Genomic DNA, 20,499 nt, shown 5'->3' with positions numbered 1-20,499 from the left:
ATGCCCCAAAATAGGCAGTTAAAAAAATTAATAAAAAGAAATCTATGGGGTATTTTGAGCTGAAACTTCACAGACACATTCAGGGGACACCTTAGGCTTATATTACATCTTTTAAAAACATAATCTAGGGCACCTTTAAGAACCACTGCAGTCCAGGGCGGAGCCAGGGGGTGGCCAGGGGTGGCCGTGGCCACCCTTGGCCTAAGCTTGGCCACCCCTTTGACCACCCCGCTCACAATTGCTGTTTCTGTCTACTTTTTTTGTTGACAAGAATTGCGTTTATTTAAACGCAGAACCGTCTCTTTAAGACCACAAAAAACGGGAGACTTTTCAGACGCGCACCCCAACTTCGCCTCAGCGCCAGGCGCAAGTCAAACGCGCGCGATACAGGTGCCGAACGAGCTTCAGCAGAACAACAGTGAACGGCGAACATTATATATAGCTATAATAGCTTACGTAAATGTTTCTCAGCTGGTGGGTTGCAAGACCGTGAACTTTTCAATCACGCGCAAATATGGCGCGCTGTATATTACTCACTATAAATGCAACGTCGTATAGTTCTGTCGTCTATTAAGTCATGAAATAACCAAAAAGGGCCATTAAAGCTGCGTTAAAACTGCATGCATGTAGGCCTATATATGCGTCACATGTCTCTGGACTAAAATATTCTGCAATGTGAGATCACAAAATAAGGCACAAGGCTTATATGTAATTTTTACTGCATAAATAAATGTGAGAACTGTGCATTTGTACTAGAAGATGCTAATATGCGTTAATTTATAAAGTACAAATAAAAATGTATTACATTTAAATGCATAATTAATTTTACATTCTGGCATTTATGTGCTGTTGACTTCCATATCAGCAAATGGGAATTCAAAAGAGAACATAGGCTTTTTTTTTTTTTTCTTTGTAGGCCTACTGAGTTTAATTTTAAGTATGAAAGAACTGTTGCAATTATTTATTTTGACAATATAGAAAGTTAAACATTTAGTGTTTACTTTTTTGGTTACTTTTTGATACAGACAAACTCAGAATTGTTGAAGAGTTCATTGATTATACATAAAATTCAATGAAGGTTGAATAATCTTTGAAGTACAGTATGTCGTTATCTGTCTCATCCATGGAGATGCAACAATGAAGAACAAGCTATTGGGGGTTCTGAGAGCCAGAAGTGACTGAACAAGTTGAAATTTAGTTATAGTATGAGCCCCTTTATTCATATGCCTGCAAGTGAGGAATGATTAAAAAAAAGAAGAAAAAAAGGGTCAAATTCACTCAGCATTCCATTATCTCAGTTACAATTAAGTAGGCTAAAAACGAACTGTATTCAGTTGTGTTGTAGGCACAGTCCAGTAGCTACATTATAATCAGACTAATTTTTATGTTTAAATAATGAAGATTTCTGTGCCACCCCAGACTGGTTACTGGCCCCTGCCTGGCCACCCCTATGAAAAAATCCTGGCTCCGCCACTGCTGCAGTCATCTGTCTTTACTAACTTTCTTGCCCTTGAAAGGTGAAATGACTTATGCGTGGTTCAGAAACCTCTCGGATTTCATCAAAAATATCTTAATTTGTGTTCCGAAGATGAACAAAGGTCTTACGGCCGGTTTGGGACGACATGAGGGTGAGTAATTAATGACAGAAATTTCCTTTTTGGGTGAACGAACCCTTTAACCTACATGTAATCATAGAAATCATTACATCTCCTGGGGTCCTATGCCAACTAGATTCAATGGGTTGACCAAAAAGTTCATGATACTGGCAACATTTTTATTTTTATTTTCACACAACAACAAAAATAATAATGATTATTGACCAAAAAGTGAGGGCACATGACATTTTCCTACAGATGAGTCCAAAATCACACTCATAACTATACATTAAATAGCAAATATACTCTGACTGTGTGATGTCTTGCAGCAGTTTCACATTCAGGAAATTTGTCGCATTGCGTCTGGTTAGGACACCGTGTTTGGGTCTTTTAATTTCAAGTTCTGCGTCAAACTTCTTCATTTCCAGTGTCATGATTATAACAGCCGTTGACACCATTGCAGTTTTAGTGTTGCCCGCCAGCCCATGCATGCCGCAAAGAACAGACTGACATCCACATGTAGCTTTGGACGACTGACAACAGAACAGACAAACAGTGGGTTGATTCTGGCACAAAACACTGTCTGTTGTTCTGCATGTGTGTGTGTGTCACTTTATGACTACTATTAGCAAGGCTACAGAGGTATACTGTACTGAGCTGAACAAGGGAGAAATGGTTCTTCACTGCATGTAATTTTGTCATTCCTTCAATCTCATGATAGACCCTCCTCTCCCCCCTCCGCCGTACTTTCCTCCATCCCCCTCTCACTCCATCTCCTCTGCTGTCGCCCATACTACGCTAAATGCTCTATTTGTTTCTGCCCTCAGCACAGTCATAACTATTCAGAGCAGAAAAAGGCTGCACGTGCACGAGAAACATACCCTGACACATTTCGGTTAGCTTTCTCTTTCTCCTCCACACCTCCATATCTCGCTCATCCTGTCTCTCGCTCTCACAGTACCAATATGGCACTCAAGAAAGATGGAAAGAGGGGAAACAAGCTGTGACAGAGAGAAAGTCCCTGCCTTGGGCACTCTCTGTCTTTATTTCTCTTATTCAATCTCTCCTTCTCTCTATCTTTGTCCCTTCCCCCTTCCCTCTCTTTTTCCTAGGGAATTAGGTGAAAGGCCGATGGAAAGGCCGGGCCATGCTTTCACAGGACTGTCTACTCACATCCTATTACCAGCTGAACTGCTGCCCAGATTCAGCATCTCAGCTGACCGCAGCTCTACTGTACCTGTAGCCTGACCTCCTCTCATTTATAATGCGGCTCAGGCCGGCTGCTCAGACCACAGGGTTTTTCTGTAGCGCTTGCGACGTGTAAAAGCTCGAAGATATTGAAGTCATGATGAAATGGAAGTAGCGGCAGATCCTTTCTTCTGAAATTGTGATGTAATCGATTAGCGAAAAAGAATAAATGCTGGATGGGGGACTTTGTTTTATGGATCGGTTGTTTATTGGATTTTGAGACTCAAAAGTGGAGGCAGATGAACATGAGCTTGCAGGGGTGGGGTTTAAGTGACTAAATTGTTGGAGTCCTCCGTACATCACCAGAGAAGTCTGTTGTTTGCACTTTGAGGTCAAAAAAGAGAAACATATGCTGAATTGTTCACAAGAAGATCTGTAAAATAGATATTTTTATTTTCAGTTAGAATAACAGGTTAACGCTATACTTTGACTTGTACACACACTATAACTACAGCATAAACTGTACTTCTCCATCCTGTGTGTAGTGTGTCTGGGCTCTTCGGTCTGCTGTATTGATGTATTACAGACAAACAGAACAACCACTAGCAGTCCTAGGAGAGAGATGAGGAAGAGAGGCAGGGGGAGGGAAGCAAAGATTAATAAATGACTTTTCTTTATTAAATGTGAAAGGGGGTTTTGAGCCCCTCTCTAATTATCTCTACTCAGTTTGGAGCCCAAACTGGGGAATTTCAGCCGGGCCCATTAAATCTACCTGATTATGGTCTCTCATCAGCTGTGCCATTAGGATTTACACATTGAGTGTATGTGTGAGGGGCATAGTTAAACTTCTTAAAATCAAATCCTTCGTTCCTCATTTAGCTGTGCATTCTCTTAAAGGCATAGCTCACCTGAAAATGAAAATTCTCATCATTTTCTCACCCTCGTGTTTTTCCAGACCTGTATGACTATCTTTCTTCAGTGGAACATAAAAAGTGAATTTCTAAAGGGAAAATTCTAGCCACTCTTCTCAGTATAATGAAAGTGAATGGAGAAAAATCTGTCATTAATTACTCACCCTCATGTCGTTCCAAACCCTCAAAAAGATTTCATCAAAAAGATCTTCATTTGAGTTCCGAAGATGACTGTAAGTCTTACTGGTTTGGAACGGCATGAGGGTGATTACTTAATGACAGAATTTTCATTTTTGGGTGAACTAACCCTTTAAATTACTATTCACTGCTTTGATTCAGATATTTTTAATGAATTGATTGTTCATGAATTGGAATGATCCTGATTCTTGAACTTGGTGAGTTATCAGTGAATAGCGACTTAATCTCATTGGTATATAAATTGCATGTATAACTTTTTTGCATTTTTATGGTACTTTGGCATCCTTTTTGAAGCTTGAAATCTAGGGTTTCCATTCATTTTAATTAACAGTTGTAAAACGGAAAAGATCAATCAGTAAATTATTCAAAATTTCTCCTTTACATTCCACAGAAGAAAGTCGTACTGTAGTGTACTGATTGTAACAACTTGAGAGAGAGTAAATAATGACAGAATTTACAATTTTTTTTTTTTTTTTTTGAGGGATCCCTCTATTTGAGAGGTTCGCCATTTGTGAAGTTGTTTATGAGCACATGCTGAGTCTTGCACAGGGAAGTCCGGAGTGAAGATAATCTGCTGTGTCAGGGGCACCAAGACAGTAAAGGACAAACCCAAGAAGATGAACCTCTCTTTCTTTCTCTCTCTCTCTCTCTCTCTCTCTCTCTCTCTCTCTCTCTTTCTTCTTACTTCCACCTTCTGTCATCCCAGTGCAGACTTGCATTTACCTCCATCTGTCTGTCTCTCTTGCCTCTCGGCATTTTCATTTTGTATATTTGCACATCCTCCCTTCTTCCTCTCTCACTCTGCTGACCCATCTCCCCTCTCTCTTTTGGGTAGGGGACAGCTGTCACTGCTACAACAGTGGATGTTTCAAAGGGGGGAGCAGGGAAGGGTTCGTTGCTATGGCAATGCCAGGCCTTGTGCCGGCATGGGGAGCAGCTCGTGCCGCGTCTTAGCAGGATAATCCATTGTAATCCCGCAGAGGGGAGGCCGACACATATACGCGTTCGCGCGCACACTCCCTGCAGGGCGGCTGGGGAAGTAGAAGTGAAAGAATTAGCATCTGTTACTGCTTGTGCTCAGGTCAGCTCCGCTGAGGCTTAAAAAAAATCCTGGCTGACAGAAGTTACCGGGCCTCACGTGAAGAAAAAATAAAAAATACACAGCCGGTTCGTGTATGACCAGTCTGACTGTTCCTATAAGGTTCTCATACTGTCTTATGAGTCATGCAGCAATGAATGTATACAAGATGAACGGCAATACAATGTCGCCATTACGAGTGGAAAACTTTTCTTAAAGGGGTAGTTTGCTGGCAAGATGGGGTTTTAATAAAAGCAGGAAGTAGAAAGGATATATATATATTTTTTTTAATTGGTGCTAGTTTTTCATTATATTTATTTATTTATTTTTTTATTTTTTTGGTCCACACATTGGATGTCAGTGGTGTCCAGTGTTTAATATGGACAAAAACTGTTTTTCACAGAAGAAAGAAAGTCATACAGGTTTAGAACAACATGAGGGAAAAATGATGACAGAATTTTCATTTTTAGTTGAGCAATCTTTTTAAAGAAGTAAGTTTTTAACTGGCTTTATGGATATGATACTATATTTGATGGCTAGTTTTTATTGGTCGTAATTTAGTCATAATTGTGTCTGTTGACTGTACAATTTAGTTTTGTGTACTGTTTGTGAAGAATAAATCTTGGCTGAAAATACTACCAATTTAGCAATTTTATGAGGCGTCAGGCTCATAAAAACTTTCCCGTCATTCTCTGCCCTAGATAATAGATCAAATATATAGATAATGCACCAATTCTTTTGCTCCTCATTTTGATAAAAAACCTTTTAAGTGATAAAGAAAGAAAGAAATATGACATGCCCAGATTGTCCATTGTGTTTTAACCAAAACCACTTTAATGCCCATTGTAATTATGACTGAACATCTAAGTAGAATTGTCCAGTAAAAATCCTGCTGCGTTCCTGCTCAGTTAAATCCAGCACTTCAGAAAAAAACAAGTGCCTGAACAGTATGAACCCTAGTGTGGTTTTACATGCGCAGGAAATTGTCTGCTTGAGTTTTAGCCTTCTCACTGTGATCATTACACTATAGCATGCCATAATATATACACTTTTAATTGTGCTTATTTCGTATACACCTACAGTTACAGTATATATTATGCTGGTATGCATATATGCATACACATACTGTATATAATTTGGAAAAACAGACATTCTTATGCATGAATATATACATTCATAAGTGAGTGCGGGTGTAAAGAGCTCTGTTCTTTGTCTGTGTGTGAGTGAGTGAATGAATCAGTGTATTATTTGTTTGTGACAAATGGAATCCAAGTCATGCCGTGTGTAGTCTCATGGTCTCATAAATTGACCGTTGAGTGAGACATTTGTGTATTTGTGAATGCATTTTGATTTGTTAACATACAGTGACCCCAAAAAGTTTGGGACACTTAAATGCCTGGACATCATTGCATTAGATACAACATTTTAAACCTTGTGTTATTTGCAAACAAATTTTAAATACTTTTTACATCTATTAAAAAAAACACATGGTTTTCAATTTTTTTGCTCATGAATTTTCTGTGTTTGAGCTTGTGAGTTTTTACCATGTGTGTTGAAGCATGTGTAAGTGTTTGCATGGTGTGAGTTTTGGCATGCTTGTGCATGCATGTGCATGTGTGTGTATGTGTGAAGGCCCACATGGTTAAGTAGTATTTTTAGCTCTGTGATTCATGCTTTAGTTGTCCTGATGTCATAGAATTGAGCTGATTTGAACGGCGAACTAGATTTTCATGTAGTCCGCTGTCCCCTATACACTGCAGGCTATGCTGTGTACATGACATACGATAATTTAATTTATTGGCCCGTTGCTGCATTAAAGAAACAATTCCCTTAATTAATGCCATACTTTATCTGTAGCGTTTATTTAAATCAATGTTCTCAGACCGGACCACAATGAGAACATTGATTTATACCGGCTCCTGTAAAATATGAAATCGCAGTTGTAGATTAAATCATATTGATTAAAATGTTTGTGCTTAATCCTGAGAAGGATTAGCGTTTAGGCCAAGTAAAAGTTGATTTATGGTTCATTTTAATTAACATGTTGTTATTACAAAATTTCTTTGATTTGATAAGAAAGAAAGAGACTTCAGCTTACTGATTTGAGATTTTCCAATGCCCACTGAGAACTGAAAGACCTGCATAATTTATTATATACTGCATAAGATCTCACTAAGACAGCATGAAGCATAAGACAGTGTTAGGTTCTTTTTCCAAGTTTTTTAATGTACTTTATATGTCTGTGTGGTATTAATGTAATTGGTAACACTTTAATGTTAACTAATGAACCTTACTGTAGTTAGCTACATTAGTTAACTTGAACTATTAATGAACTGCACTTATACAGAATTCATTAATGTGTTAATGTTAATTTCAACATTTACTAATACATTATTAAAATCCTGTTAACATTAATTATTGGTATGTGTCAACTTTTATTCAAATTATGAAAGGATTATATATATCCCTTTATAATCACTAAAAAGCTGTCACTCATCTCAGTCCATCTCTTATTTACATCATGAATCAGGTATTCTGAGCTGGTGTGATTGAATGGAGGCGGAGACTAATTTGCATAATCATGGCTCCGTGTATACTAAATAAAGCTTAAATAAAGGTTTTGAATTACAGTCAAGCTATTTTAAGGCATGAAGAGGAAAAATCATTTAAATATGTCGTTTTGATTATCAAAGATGAGTTTGACTGCAGGGGTACTTTAAATGAAACCTGGATGTCTTAACGTGAGAGAGTACGTGTTTGTGTGCCTCTGTGGTTTTATGTATGTCTGTAAGGAAGTACTTTACGATGAGTTTGTTGGCAGCTGGTGGCTGATGCAGCACTCCGCTCTTCCTGCCTGCCCTCTGCCCCCACACCCCAGGAGAATCATGGGTAAAGCATTGATTGACTGTTTGTGGACCATTCTCACAACCTGACAGCAACTCAACGAGCCTGGTTTCAATCAGCATGTTTGTGTTTGTGTGTATGTGTGTGTGTGCCCTTGTGCCTGTTAGACCCTTGCCCCCTTAAACACACACACACTCCAGTGTTGTCCTGTCCCCAGTGCGCTAAATGCCCCAATGAATCACTGTGACATTCAGAGCAGCTGGACCGCACTGTCAGCTCTCTCTCTTTCATTTCCAGTATCCGAGCTCTGGATATATATATATATATATATAATATATTTTAGAAGAGCCGGGAGGAGAGGGGTGGTGCAAGCAGACAGGGTGGGTCTCTATTGTGTAGAAGTGAGATGCAGGGATGGGGGTGGAAGAGGATGGGAAGGGGTGAATTTTTCTCTTTTAAACCAGCTGTACAAACTGAATGATATACTAAACATACACACACACACACACATAGGGCACTGCAACTTACAAATGAGGAACATTGAAAGTAATTTATGCAACTTATTAAAATGTATAATTATAGTTAATTAATGTATGTTTTTATAGTTATAAATATACATTACTATAGTGCAGAGTGCTGTGCTTAGCTGTTTGCATGGTTAAAAATCTTCAAAGTTGAGCAGGTGAGTGATTTGTCATTCAAGTCTGAAGAAATTAGGGATGAGGAAGAAGCTGTTAGGAGCTGTATGTGTGGTGGGTGTGCGGTAAATAAGATTCTGTTAGACTGCAGTGGAGGGAGTTGACTGAGAGGCTCAGGCTTATCGGAGGTACCCACTGATAGGAGGTCATCTACATGAATTAAAAAAACAGTGTGCAAGGAATGAGCCGGCCATCTCTCATTTCCTCCTGCTTGATGCCATGTACATGTGTGTGAGGTGGGGGTGGGGGGTGTTCAAAAATTACCTATCCTCTCTGCCAGTCACCGCATGGACTGCACCCCTTGATGAAATGTTTGTGTTATGGTGACTCCTCACAGGTCCTGCTGTGTAGACTGGATCATTATGCCTGATTGGTCGTTACTGAGATTCTGAGACAGGAAGCACAGCGGTGCTATCGACTGTTGTGCCTGCACCCCTCTGCGTGTCTGTGTGTGTCACATGCAAACACACACACACACCTGCTAGAGTAATTGCGGGAATAAACATAGCGACAATCACTCGACCTACTGTGTTTTTTTTCTCAGAGATGTAGACATTTTTATACAGCATTAATGTAGTTAACATTTGTATTTGTAGGATGGGTAGAATTTTACCCTGAAATCATGATGGATTGATGGTGAAAACTCCAGGATGTTCAGATGCAGTGGGTTTGATGATTTAAAGGGAAACTCTTCTCAGGAGCGAACTGGACTGTGGCCAGATGAGTGACATGAGCCAGGGCTAATCATATTTCACGCTTGTCACACGGTTAAGAGGTTTTATTGGCTGTTGTTATTTGTATCAAATGAGAAAGGAGAGCTTCAGGAAGCTGCCACCTGGTTTCAGGGATTCATATCGTGCTAAGGAGGGGATCAAACCACCATTCCACCGGCCTTGCTAAAAAACAAGGGTCTGTATTGTATGTTTGTCCGAGTTGGTCTGAATGCTACACTGCTATGATAAAGAAACTCCCATCAGTCCACTTATCTCAAAGATGAATTCTGTGTTCACAGTAATACTCAAAAGTGACAAATGATTAAATATTTGAGTGCTGGTCTGTTGTTGTTGTTTTTTGTTGTTGTTTTTTTCAGTTTGAGCAATTTTTTTTAGCCTATAATCATCATTTTCTACTTAATAAATAACAATAAATAATTACCAATAAATGCCAAAATTTAATTTAGTATATTGTTTGCATAAATAACTCAATTCATCTGTTTTAATCATTTTAAACAGGTGAAAATAAACATTTGACCATTTAGATTGAAAAACAACTTTGCATAAAGATAATGGCAAAATATTATTAATAACATTTAATATTTCAGAATATTGGGGTTGGTTTGATTTAAAAAAAAAATTAATAATAAATAATAATAATAATAATACCATTATTTAGCAAGGATGCATTAAATTGATCAAAAGTGACATTTACGAATTTATTAATAAATAAACTTTCTATTCATCAAAGAATCCTGAAATGTTTTATCAAAAAATTTCAGGTTTGGTGACCTGAGGGATGTCTTTCATAAAACATATATATTATAGAATATATTTTTAGACTTAAATCAGTGAAGTTTATATACTCGCCATTGACAAGTATGGCAAAAAGTGAATATTGGCACTTGAGCTCTCACACTTCAGGAAGGACATATGTGACCCTGGAGCACAAAACCAGTCATAAGGGTATTTTTTTTAAAATTGAGATTTATACATCGTCCGCTGAATAAATAAACTTTCCATTGATGTATGGTTTGTTAGGATAGGACAATATTTGGCCGAGATATAACCATTTGAAAATCTGGAATCTGAGGGTGCAAAAAATCAAAATATTGAGGAAATCCCCTTTAAAGTTGTCCAAATGAAGTCCTTGGCAATGCATATCCACTCACAAAAATAAATTCTTGGATCATGATCTTTACTTAATATCCTAATGATTTTTGGCATAAAAGAAAAATAATTTTGGGTCACATCTGATTGTTGGCTATTGCTACAAATATACCCGTGCGACTTATGTTTTGTGGTCCAGGGTCACATATTACATATTACATACATATATAGTGGCATTGCACTGTAAATAAAATAAGTCACAATGTACTGTATAAATATAAAGGAATTTCCCATATTGTTATTTTTTACAGGTGTTTTACCTGTATTTTGAATTACACATTGCATTGTGTTATGTTTTAGGTTTAATTGAAATGTCCATAAAATGACTGGATAATGTCCTGGCAGAAAATTAGCAGTACATTTTCCGTTTTTATTTTTCACAGTGTGTAACTCCCAGCCATTTGCCAAACCGGTTGAAACATAGAGAGAGAAACGCAACAGCAGCCTCTGCCCAGTATCTGCACTTCAAAAGCCTGCCTGCTGCAGCCGTTTACTGAGCAGAGGCAAGCAAATAGTGTATTCAGCACATCACTGTGCATAAGAGACACGTCCACCGCAGCGCCCGTGTGCACACTCACACATTTTATGGATGCTACACTGGGAGCTCTCTCATCTGTCATTCAAACACCTTTCCTGAAAGACCAGTGAAGGAGGGAAAGGCAAGAAAAAGTGAGAGTGTATGTGTGTGGACGCTTTAGAGCTTTTTAGCAGAGCTGGCAGGCATTAGTCCGGCCTTCCTCTCCCTGCATGAATACTCTTTATACTCCAATAAATATGCGGCTGTCTCTGCCATGCTCACCCCCTCCACACACTCGATGTCTCATTTTCTGCCTCTCTCTCACTCTCTGGCTTATTTTTCCATCCCTCTTTTTTTCTGCCCCTCTCCCTTTTCTTACTACCCAGCTTTCTTTTATCTTCCTCCCTCTCACATCCTCTCATCCAGTGTCCTCCACTGGTAATGTCACCATCCCCCCCATCCTTCTCTCCCTTCCTCCATCGATGTTCAGTGCCCCTGACTTTGACCTGCTTCCCGCTGCCCTCTTCCCCTAACTCACTCTGCATCACCCCCTCCCTCTTTTCATCCAATCTCTATCCCTGCTTCTCCAACCGGCCTGTGCCCTCTCCTCTACATCCAATCCATCCTGTCCTCTCTCTTTTTCTTCCCTCTCTCTCTATTTTTCCTGCTGGCACTGTACTCTGACCCCAATTCTACCCTCACTGTTGTTTCCCCCTATAGCCATGTGTAGGCATTACAGCTGTCTGTTTGCACTGTTTTCAACCCACTTCAGTAGGACTTAAACACATATTCATATGTGATTTCATGATTACTTCTATTGTCTTTGAAATATGGTTAAAGTGCACTGCTGAATATATCATTTATGGTGAATTAAAATACACCAGAATTTACATCAAAACTATTTTGGATTTAAATATATTTAATGTATTACACATTTGCAATGATGAAGTTGCAGTTTATGAGCTGTATATGTAATTTCTGAAAGGAACACAAATAATGTATTGCATTTGTGTATCTGGGTTGTGTTTTTCAAGCACAGCGATGTGTGTGTTTCTGTGTGTCTGAGTGTATGTGCTGTGTTTGGCGCTCTTCGGTATAGATCTCTTCATAAACTAATTTTCATACATCAAGCCCTTCAAACTGGACGGCATTAAATCAACTGCCGCCTGGTAGAACGGACATTGTAGTGGATGTACTGTAGATCCAGACGGGCTGTCATTCTTAGATGTTGTGAATGCTTCCAGTGTAGCGCATTAGCATGCTAACATTGTTAACATGACAGGAAGAAGTCCTGGCAGTGGGCAACATAAAAAATGTGTTTTAAAAGGATCGTCTTCTAAAAAAAGCTACAAATAGGCTTCACACTTACAGATGAAGTCAAATGTGTCCTCTGTAGACAGTTGCTGTTAGCTGCGTTACAGTTAGCAATTAGCTATCTTCCTGGAGCAGAAAGCACTTAGCATAGAGTAAAATATGACCAGCAAGTTAACTGTTAATGTTGATTTCCTTTATTCATATTTTTAAATAATTTTCCTCTCCCATTATTACTATAAGTTAACCAGTTATTGTTTTTTCCCCCACCCAAGATTGTAAACACTGGCACTTTCTACATATTTTTTTTGTTTTGTTTGAAGACCCCAGCATATAGCAGATCAACCAAATGTTTCTGACCATTTTTCTGACCAATGACTGATGGGGTGAATATTTGGGAAATTGTCGTTTTATGTTTTGGTGCTACTAAATATGCTGAAATTACATGCAGAATATTATCAAACTGTATGCTGTCAGAACAGTGCAATGTGTTATCTGTTGTAAAATTAATTTTTACTGTATTTGTGTATATTTACAGATGATTCATCTTCGGAAAGTGGGAGTGGCAATGGGATTCACACACTGACTCCTCCCTCAGTAGGTGCGGCCGGTGTGAGCGACAGTACAGGGACAGGACCTGGATCGGGCTCGTACGCCGAGGTTAACGGCAACGGTACCGCGGCTCCACTCGACTTCAGCACGACTTCCTCGTCCTCGTCCTTAGAAGACCAGCAACCAGCCAACCTCAGCGACAGACTGAGCCAGGCCCTGCCCAGTGCTGCCGCCATGCTGGCGACCTTTAACCCAGAGCAAGCAGAAGAGCTGCGCAGAAAATACCCCAAATCCTCAGAACTACGCCTTGACCGAGACATCAGGGACTATAACAACAAGGTATATACATTAATTTAGAATAAAAAATGGTAAATGCTAATAAGGGTTCAGATACCAAAAGCAGTCAAATTTCACTGGTATCGTTAGAATTTTTTTATTTAGTATTGACTTGGAACCAAAGTACCTGAACATTTGACATCCTTATTTGTTCATCTCAGTCACATATAAACTCTAATACAGAGACTGGGAGGGAGGGGTCATGAGATAATTTCCAGAAATCAAACATTTTTTTTTTTTTAAACGATTAGAAATAGCACAAAATACTAAAAATATTAACCATGCAAATAAAAAAGCCATCAACCTTTTGATTTTCCTTCCCCTCGACCGTGACTCCTGTGGTGATTACGACTAGGGTTGCCACCCATCCCGTGAAATACGGAATCGTCCCGTATTTACAGCCAAAATGACGCGTCCCGTATCAAATCAATATTGTCCCGTATTTTACATAGGTCCATATTATGCAGCATCCCATGCAAATCACCCCACCCGCATTGTGTGAAGACACTTCCTGATTCTACCCCTGATCCCCTGACTCGCTGCCATCATGGTTTGATTGGTTTGTTTCAGGTTCACGGGCCGTGAATCACGGCCAATCAGAGTCAGAGGAGGGCGGGACGCCGCCTCGCCGGTTCTCTCCTGAGGCAGATAGTGTAATGTTTTATTTTTTTTATCACCTCAAGTTTTTGATTGATAACGTTAGATTTCATATGCTGCCTATTAAGAAATAATGTTAATAATGTACATTAATCATGTTAGGGTAGGATTTGTTTATTAAGGTTAAGACACATAAGCATTACTTTAATAAGAGATAAGAGATATATATTTAATACATATTTAATCAAAATATAGTACCTATGTGAATAAAATAAACAACTATTTGTTATGCTTAACCAATTTAAATAATTGCATCATTCAATACTATAGAATTAACAATAGACAATATAAAAATGGAATAAATAAATACATAAATATATTTACTTACCAATAATAAAAATGTTAAATAAGAAATGTTTGTAGATCATTTCCAGTTATTTAGGTGTGGTTTCACTGTTTGGATGGCGTTACTGCAAACAATGACAAATATTTTAGCCAAAATCTTTGTTCACAACAAATGAAAATTTACAATTTGTTTAATTTATAATTAGGCCTACTAAGTTATGGATCTGTTAATTTAATAAGTTAATAAAATATGGTTCACATCTCACAAGTTCCTCCAAAAGCTTATTTTTTGTGGTCTCAGTCACACTTTGTTGGCCTATATTATTGTCATAGCTGTGTATTCAATATGACCACATAAGTTGTGATAGTGAGAGACTGCATCTGTTCACACTGATTTCAATAGCAGATATCTTATTATAATGTCCATTGGTATCAATCTTAATATTTTTATGAAAATATGTTTTAAGTTATGATATACCACCACTGGCACGCCATTGGGACTGTGGTCATCGTGGCCCCGAGGGGTGTGGCCCCCGCTGCGGCTGGCGTCCCTTATTTTTCTGTATTGAAGGTGGCAACCCTAATTACGACAGATTCCTGACATATTAGCAACAGCATCTGTTGCAACAGGTCAATTCACAGCTCCATGTTAAATATTCAGACTTGTGCACGTAGGTAATTCTTTAGGCTTTAAGCTTTGGATATTATTTTTGTCGAAATGAAACGTTGGTTAAAATCACAAACATTTTAGATTAAAACTCCAAATAGACAAAAACAGTCGACTTCTTTCCTTTTAAATCTGTTTACAAGAAATCTCTCAGGTCATAAAGAACTTTGTTTTTCCACCTTCACGAAGAGACGAGTTCTATCGTTTATGTCTCCTTGTTCACCTAAATGCCTGGTAAGGTGTCATTTCCTTGCTTTCCCCGAGGCAAAAAAGCCATGTGTAAACTGTGTAACAGACTTTAAATTATATGCATCTCTGGTGAAATTACTATTTTTTTCGCATCAATACATGTTTATTTTAATGCAAACAATGCGCTATCGTTTTAATTCAGAGCTGTGAATCACAGCAAAAATAGAATCGGCACGGAAACTATTGCTGCACTGCTGCAGACGCACCGCTCATTGAACGCATAGCCGGACCGCATCCGCGTGCAGTGTGAACGCTCTAATCCGTTAATATGGGCACAGAACAAAATGTGCACTGCAAACAGAGTATGTGTGAAACAGGCGTTAGCCACTGCGCACAACGTTTGTATACTTTAACCACCTCTGAGGATAGTGGGGGTCGCGAGTCACTGGCATCATTATTTTGGGGGTCATGGGCTGAAAAGTTTGGGAACCCCTGCTCTAATACACATTCACACACTTGCTTCTAGTACTGCCAGTATGTATGGAAGTAAAATAATGACTAATGACTTTAAAACAAAAAAGCATATTGAATTGCACTAATTGAAATACAAAAATGCATTACATTAACAGGGCTTGCATTTTAATGCATTGTATTTTCAGGGCTTGCATTTGAAAATGAAATTAAACATGGTTGTATTCACATTTCAATTTGCATTATTGAAAATTTAGTAATCCATATTCATCTTCCAGACTTAATTTCTAAAAACATTCACTAATAATCCACTGAATTTGTAAACCGGGGGGAAAAAAAGAAAAGAAAAAAAAGGACTGAAAATTGCCCATTGAATATTATAGTTATTTTTTTTTAACAGACAGAATATTTTGGAAATGAAGTCTGGAATGTGAATATGAATTACTGAATTACTGCTTTTTTTGTTTCAAAGACATTAGTCATTATTTTACTTCCATAGAGTAGACTTTTCCTTCACCCTTGTTCACAACAGATTGTCATTTATTTTGAGCGTACAATGCGAGTTGAACCAACAGTCATGAAAGGCGCTCGATTAAACTTCATTCATTTCGTTAGCTAGCTACTGGCACAGCATCATTTTTCATACAGACAGAAGCAGAGAGGTTTGAAACAATCTGCCAAGCGAGGCTCCGGTCTGAATAGAAACTTTCATTACATTCCTGTTTTCCATGGTCAGCCTCTGTTGCTTCCTCTCTCCGTTTTACTTGTATTGTCTTTGTAAAAAGAAGAGCACAAAACTGTCTTTCAAATGAACGGATTCACAATCTGAAATGCAATGTACTTATAAAGTCTGAATAATATGGTTAGACCTTGAAGACATGTTTTCATCAGCCGAAGCGCCGTAGGTGGCCATGAATGGCCTTATTGGTAGATATCATCTTTTAGTCCGTGTCCTCGTTTGAAAGTCTTTTCTGATCGTCTATACGCTCTTGCAGACAGAAGACTTACCTTGGTTTCTTTGTGTTTGTGTAGTCTCCTCAATACAGTTCAGGCAGCTATGATTCAATAAAAATGGAGATATGTGCTGAAGATCTGACTGTTGGTCGGTCTCAGACGGCTGATGATGATGATGATGACCATGATGACCACGACGATAGCGATAAGATCAATGATGTAGAAGGAGTGGATCCAGAGAGGTTGAAGGCCTTTAATGTGAGTATCAAGACATTCAGCTGATGATTTTCTACTGCATAAAAAGAGCCGTACAGTCTCGCAGTAAACCTTGTGGTTTCTCACGGCTTTTTATTTGCAAGTTAAACTGCAATTCCTCAATGCATGTGTGCTTTTCACTCATTCCTTACACTTCGATTAAGGAAATAATTTGGCGAGCTGACCTATTTTTCTCTCTTCGTTTAGATGTTTGTGCGTCTCTTTGTGGATGAGAACTTGGACCGTATGGTGCCAATCTCTAAACAGCCTAAAGAGAAGATCCAGGCCATTATTGAATCCTGCAGCCGTCAGTTCCCAGAGTTCCAGGAGCGTGCTCGCAAACGCATCCGCACCTACCTCAAATCCTGCCGCCGCATGAAGAAAAACGGCATGGAGGTACACACACTGCCACTTTGAGTTGCCACTTCTGTTTTTTTGTTATGGTTAGATGACTTATATCGCTCCCTGGTGGCCAACACAGTACATGGCAGATACTGAGAAATGCAGTTTTGTTTAGTGATGAAGCAGTGTTGGGCAAAAATTCTAAATTAATATTCATGAGTTGCAATTTTAATGGAATTGGCCACGCTCAACATTAGAATGGCTATAGGTGGGTTTTTTTTTGTGTAAGTGTAAATTACCAAGTTGAAATTCAAAGAAATTTAGCAGAGGAATTTCTTTTGTTACAAAAAAGTTTTGCTACAAAGCAGAAATAATTACATAATCAATTTAGACTAATTATGCAAATATATTGCTTGATATTCATATTAGACACATTTTACTAAATTAAGTTCAAACCTGTCAAAACTATTAACACATATTTTTAATATTACTATACAGCAAGGAAAAATGTCCACAAAATAGTTTTCAGATAACTGTACAGAAATAAATACATCTATTGTGTATACACTACTATTCAAAGGTTTATCTAAAAATCCTGAAAAAAATGTATCAGTTTCCACAAAAATATTAAGCTGCAACTGTTTCAACATGAATAATATGAAATGTTTCTTGAGCAGCAAATCAGCATATTAGAATGATTTGTGAAGGATCATGTGACACTAAAGATTGAAAATGTAGCTTTGCCATCACAAGAATAAATTACATTTTAAATATATTCAAATTGAAAAGAGAAAGACTTCTTTTAAAAACATTAAAAACCCCAAACATTTGAAGAGTTGTGTATAACATATTTAACATAAAAAATGAGAACAATTTGGAGAAATAAAATGTTCTTCCACCATGACCCATAAAATGAGTCCATAAAAGCAAGTATATTAAATATGCTGTTTGTTTACTAGCAGACTCGACCCACGCCACCCCACCTGACCTCAGCCATGGCTGAAAACATTCTAGCAGCTGCCTGTGAGAGCGAATCACGCAAAGCTGCCAAAAGAATGCGCATGGATGTCTACCAGGCGCACGTAAGTAGTGTTGTTGAAGTGTATGTAATGTATTCTTGTGAAACTTGGAGATGGAGATTTATTTTAAAACCAAGTTAGCCCTAAGCCTGATGTATTTGTCTCTTTCTCTCTCAGGAGGACCCAGTATCTCTGGAAAAGGCGGTCTCTCGTGAGCCGGTTTCGCTGACCCACTCTGCATACTCCCTTGCTGCATCAGCCTACTCCCAGGACCAGCTATACATCAATGGAGGCCTCAACTACAGTTACCGAGGTTACGGTGGACTGTGTGCCAGCATGCAACACCCTGTGTCCCTGACAACAGCTACCGCCCAGACCAATGGTGAGAGGAAGCTGGCAGCATCCTAAAATAAGTGATAACTGATTTGAAACTTCATTAATGCTTAATCACACAATTGCCTTATCGGTGAAGGACACATGCAATGCAGCTGTAAAATGTGACCTAATTTTATGATAAAGCAAAGCTATGATGTGTAAATCAGTGGTTCTCAAGCAAGGTGCAATATAAACTGACACTGCGGTTATAAATTCCCATGAACGAGTATAGAAAGTTTGTGAAAAAGTCATTTTGAATGATTCATTAAAAGGACTGACTCTTAGGAGTCAATTGTTCATGAATCAACCTGCATGTTTTACACTTTTTGATTTATTAAAAAGTAGGGCTGTCCTTGATAGTAATTTTGTGACGATTACCCGGCAAAATAATGGAAGTGGCGCATTTCAGGGACAAGAATCCATGAATTAGTGCTGTCAAACGATTAATCGCATCCAAAGCAAAAGTTTGTGTTTACATTATATACGTGTGTGTACTGTGTATTTTTATTATGCATTTATAAATACACACACATACATATTTAAATTATAAAATATTTATATATAATATAAATTATACAAACCAAAATTTATTCAGACACCTTGAACATTTCATTCATTAATTATTCAATATAGTTTAAAAAAATGGTAATAAAATATGACAAGATCTCACAGTTAAACTGTATCAGAAAAAATTAATCTTAATTATGTCAGATAACACTTAAACAAAACATGGTCAGGTTAAAGTGTCTAAATTTTTTTTATCATTTTTACTGGTAGTCCACTGTATGAAGATTTATTGGGTATGTCACAGTTTATTTTGCTATCTTCACTTATATAAATGAACTGTAGTGTCCTGCATCCACTAGAAAAAATATATAAAAATGTCTGAATAATTTTTGGTTTGAATGTATATAAATATAAATATATATACACATGTAAATATTTCTTAAAGGTGCCCTAGAATCAAAAATTGAATTTACCTTGGCATAGTTGAATAACAAGAGTTCAGTACATGGAAATGACATACAGTGAGTTTCAAACTCCATTGCTTCCTCCTTATGTAAATCTCATTTGTTTAAAAGACCTCCGAAGAACAGGCGAATCTCAACATAACACCGACTGAACGTAACAGTCGGGATCATTAATATGTACGCCCCAATATTTGCATATACCAGCTCATGTTCAAGGCATTAGACAGGGGCAGGCAGTATTAACGTCTGGAGCTGTGCACAGCTGAATCATCAGACTAGGTAAGCAAGCAAGGACAACAGTGAAAAATGGCAGATGGAGCAATAATAACTGACATGATCCATGATAACATGATATTTTAGTGATATTTGTAAATTGTCTTTCTAAATGTTTCGTTAGCATGTTGCTAATGTACTGTTAAATGTGGTTAAAGTTACCATCGTTTATTACTGTATTCACGGAGACAAGTGCCGTCGCTATTTTCATTTTTAAACACTTGCAGTCTGTATAATTCATAAACACAACTTCATTCTTTATAAATCTCTCCAACAGTGTGTAATGTTAGCTTTAGCCACGGAGCACTATCAAACTCATTCAGAATCAAATGTAAACATCCAAATAAATACTGTACTCACATGATCCGAAGCATGCATGCAGTATGCATGACGAACACTTTGTAAAGATCCATTTGAGGGTTATATTAGCTGTGTGAACTTTGATTATGCACTGTATTATAGTCGAGAGCTCGGGGGGGCAGGGAGCACAAGATTTAAAGGGGCCGCAGCCTGAATCGGTGCATAGTTAATGATGCCCCAAAATAGGCAGTTAAAAAAATATCTATGGGGTATTTTGAGCTGAAACTTCACAGACACATTCAGTGGACACCTTAGACTTATATTACATCTTGTGAAAGAACGTTCTAGGGCACCTTTAAATATATACGTGTGTGTGTATTTATATATTCATAATAAAAATGCACAGTACGCATGTTTTTATGTAAACAAACTTTTGTTTCGGATGTGATTAATCGCGATTAATCAGTCGACAGCACAAAAAAAAAAAACATTTTAAAATCATAACATAGCATAGTGCTATTGTGAAATCACGAAGGCTGCGATTAAAATCAAACAAATATATGCAATTTAATTAAATGAATACACACAGGTTATATGCGTCTCAGAGCAGCCTTAGGTCTATTTTTATTA

At 37.9% G+C, this 20,499-nt stretch overlaps 1 protein-coding gene across 2 annotated transcripts in view; it reads left to right on the top strand.

The window, feature by feature from the left end:
• Window positions 1-20,499, top strand: part of nol4lb (nucleolar protein 4-like b) — a 122,512-nt gene that overhangs the window by 100,243 nt on the left and 1,770 nt on the right. Inside the window, exons 6-10 of one of the 2 annotated variants that reach the window (XM_048177471.1) lie at window positions 12,762-13,114; window positions 16,413-16,592; window positions 16,797-16,985; window positions 17,894-18,013; window positions 18,128-18,332. In XM_048177471.1, the coding sequence (XP_048033428.1) occupies window positions 12,762-13,114; window positions 16,413-16,592; window positions 16,797-16,985; window positions 17,894-18,013; window positions 18,128-18,332 (1,047 nt within the window). Of the gene's footprint in view, window positions 1-12,761; window positions 13,115-16,412; window positions 16,593-16,796; window positions 16,986-17,890; window positions 18,014-18,127; window positions 18,333-20,499 lie in introns of both variants that reach the window. The other variant, XM_048177470.1, reaches the window with a different exon arrangement.

This window comes from Megalobrama amblycephala, linkage group LG24, assembly GCF_018812025.1.
Source record: "Megalobrama amblycephala isolate DHTTF-2021 linkage group LG24, ASM1881202v1, whole genome shotgun sequence".
In the NCBI taxonomy this organism is placed as follows: domain Eukaryota; kingdom Metazoa; phylum Chordata; class Actinopteri; order Cypriniformes; family Xenocyprididae; genus Megalobrama; species Megalobrama amblycephala.
Note: the sequence above shows the minus strand (reverse complement) of the source record. Positions and strands in the feature narration are given on the sequence as shown.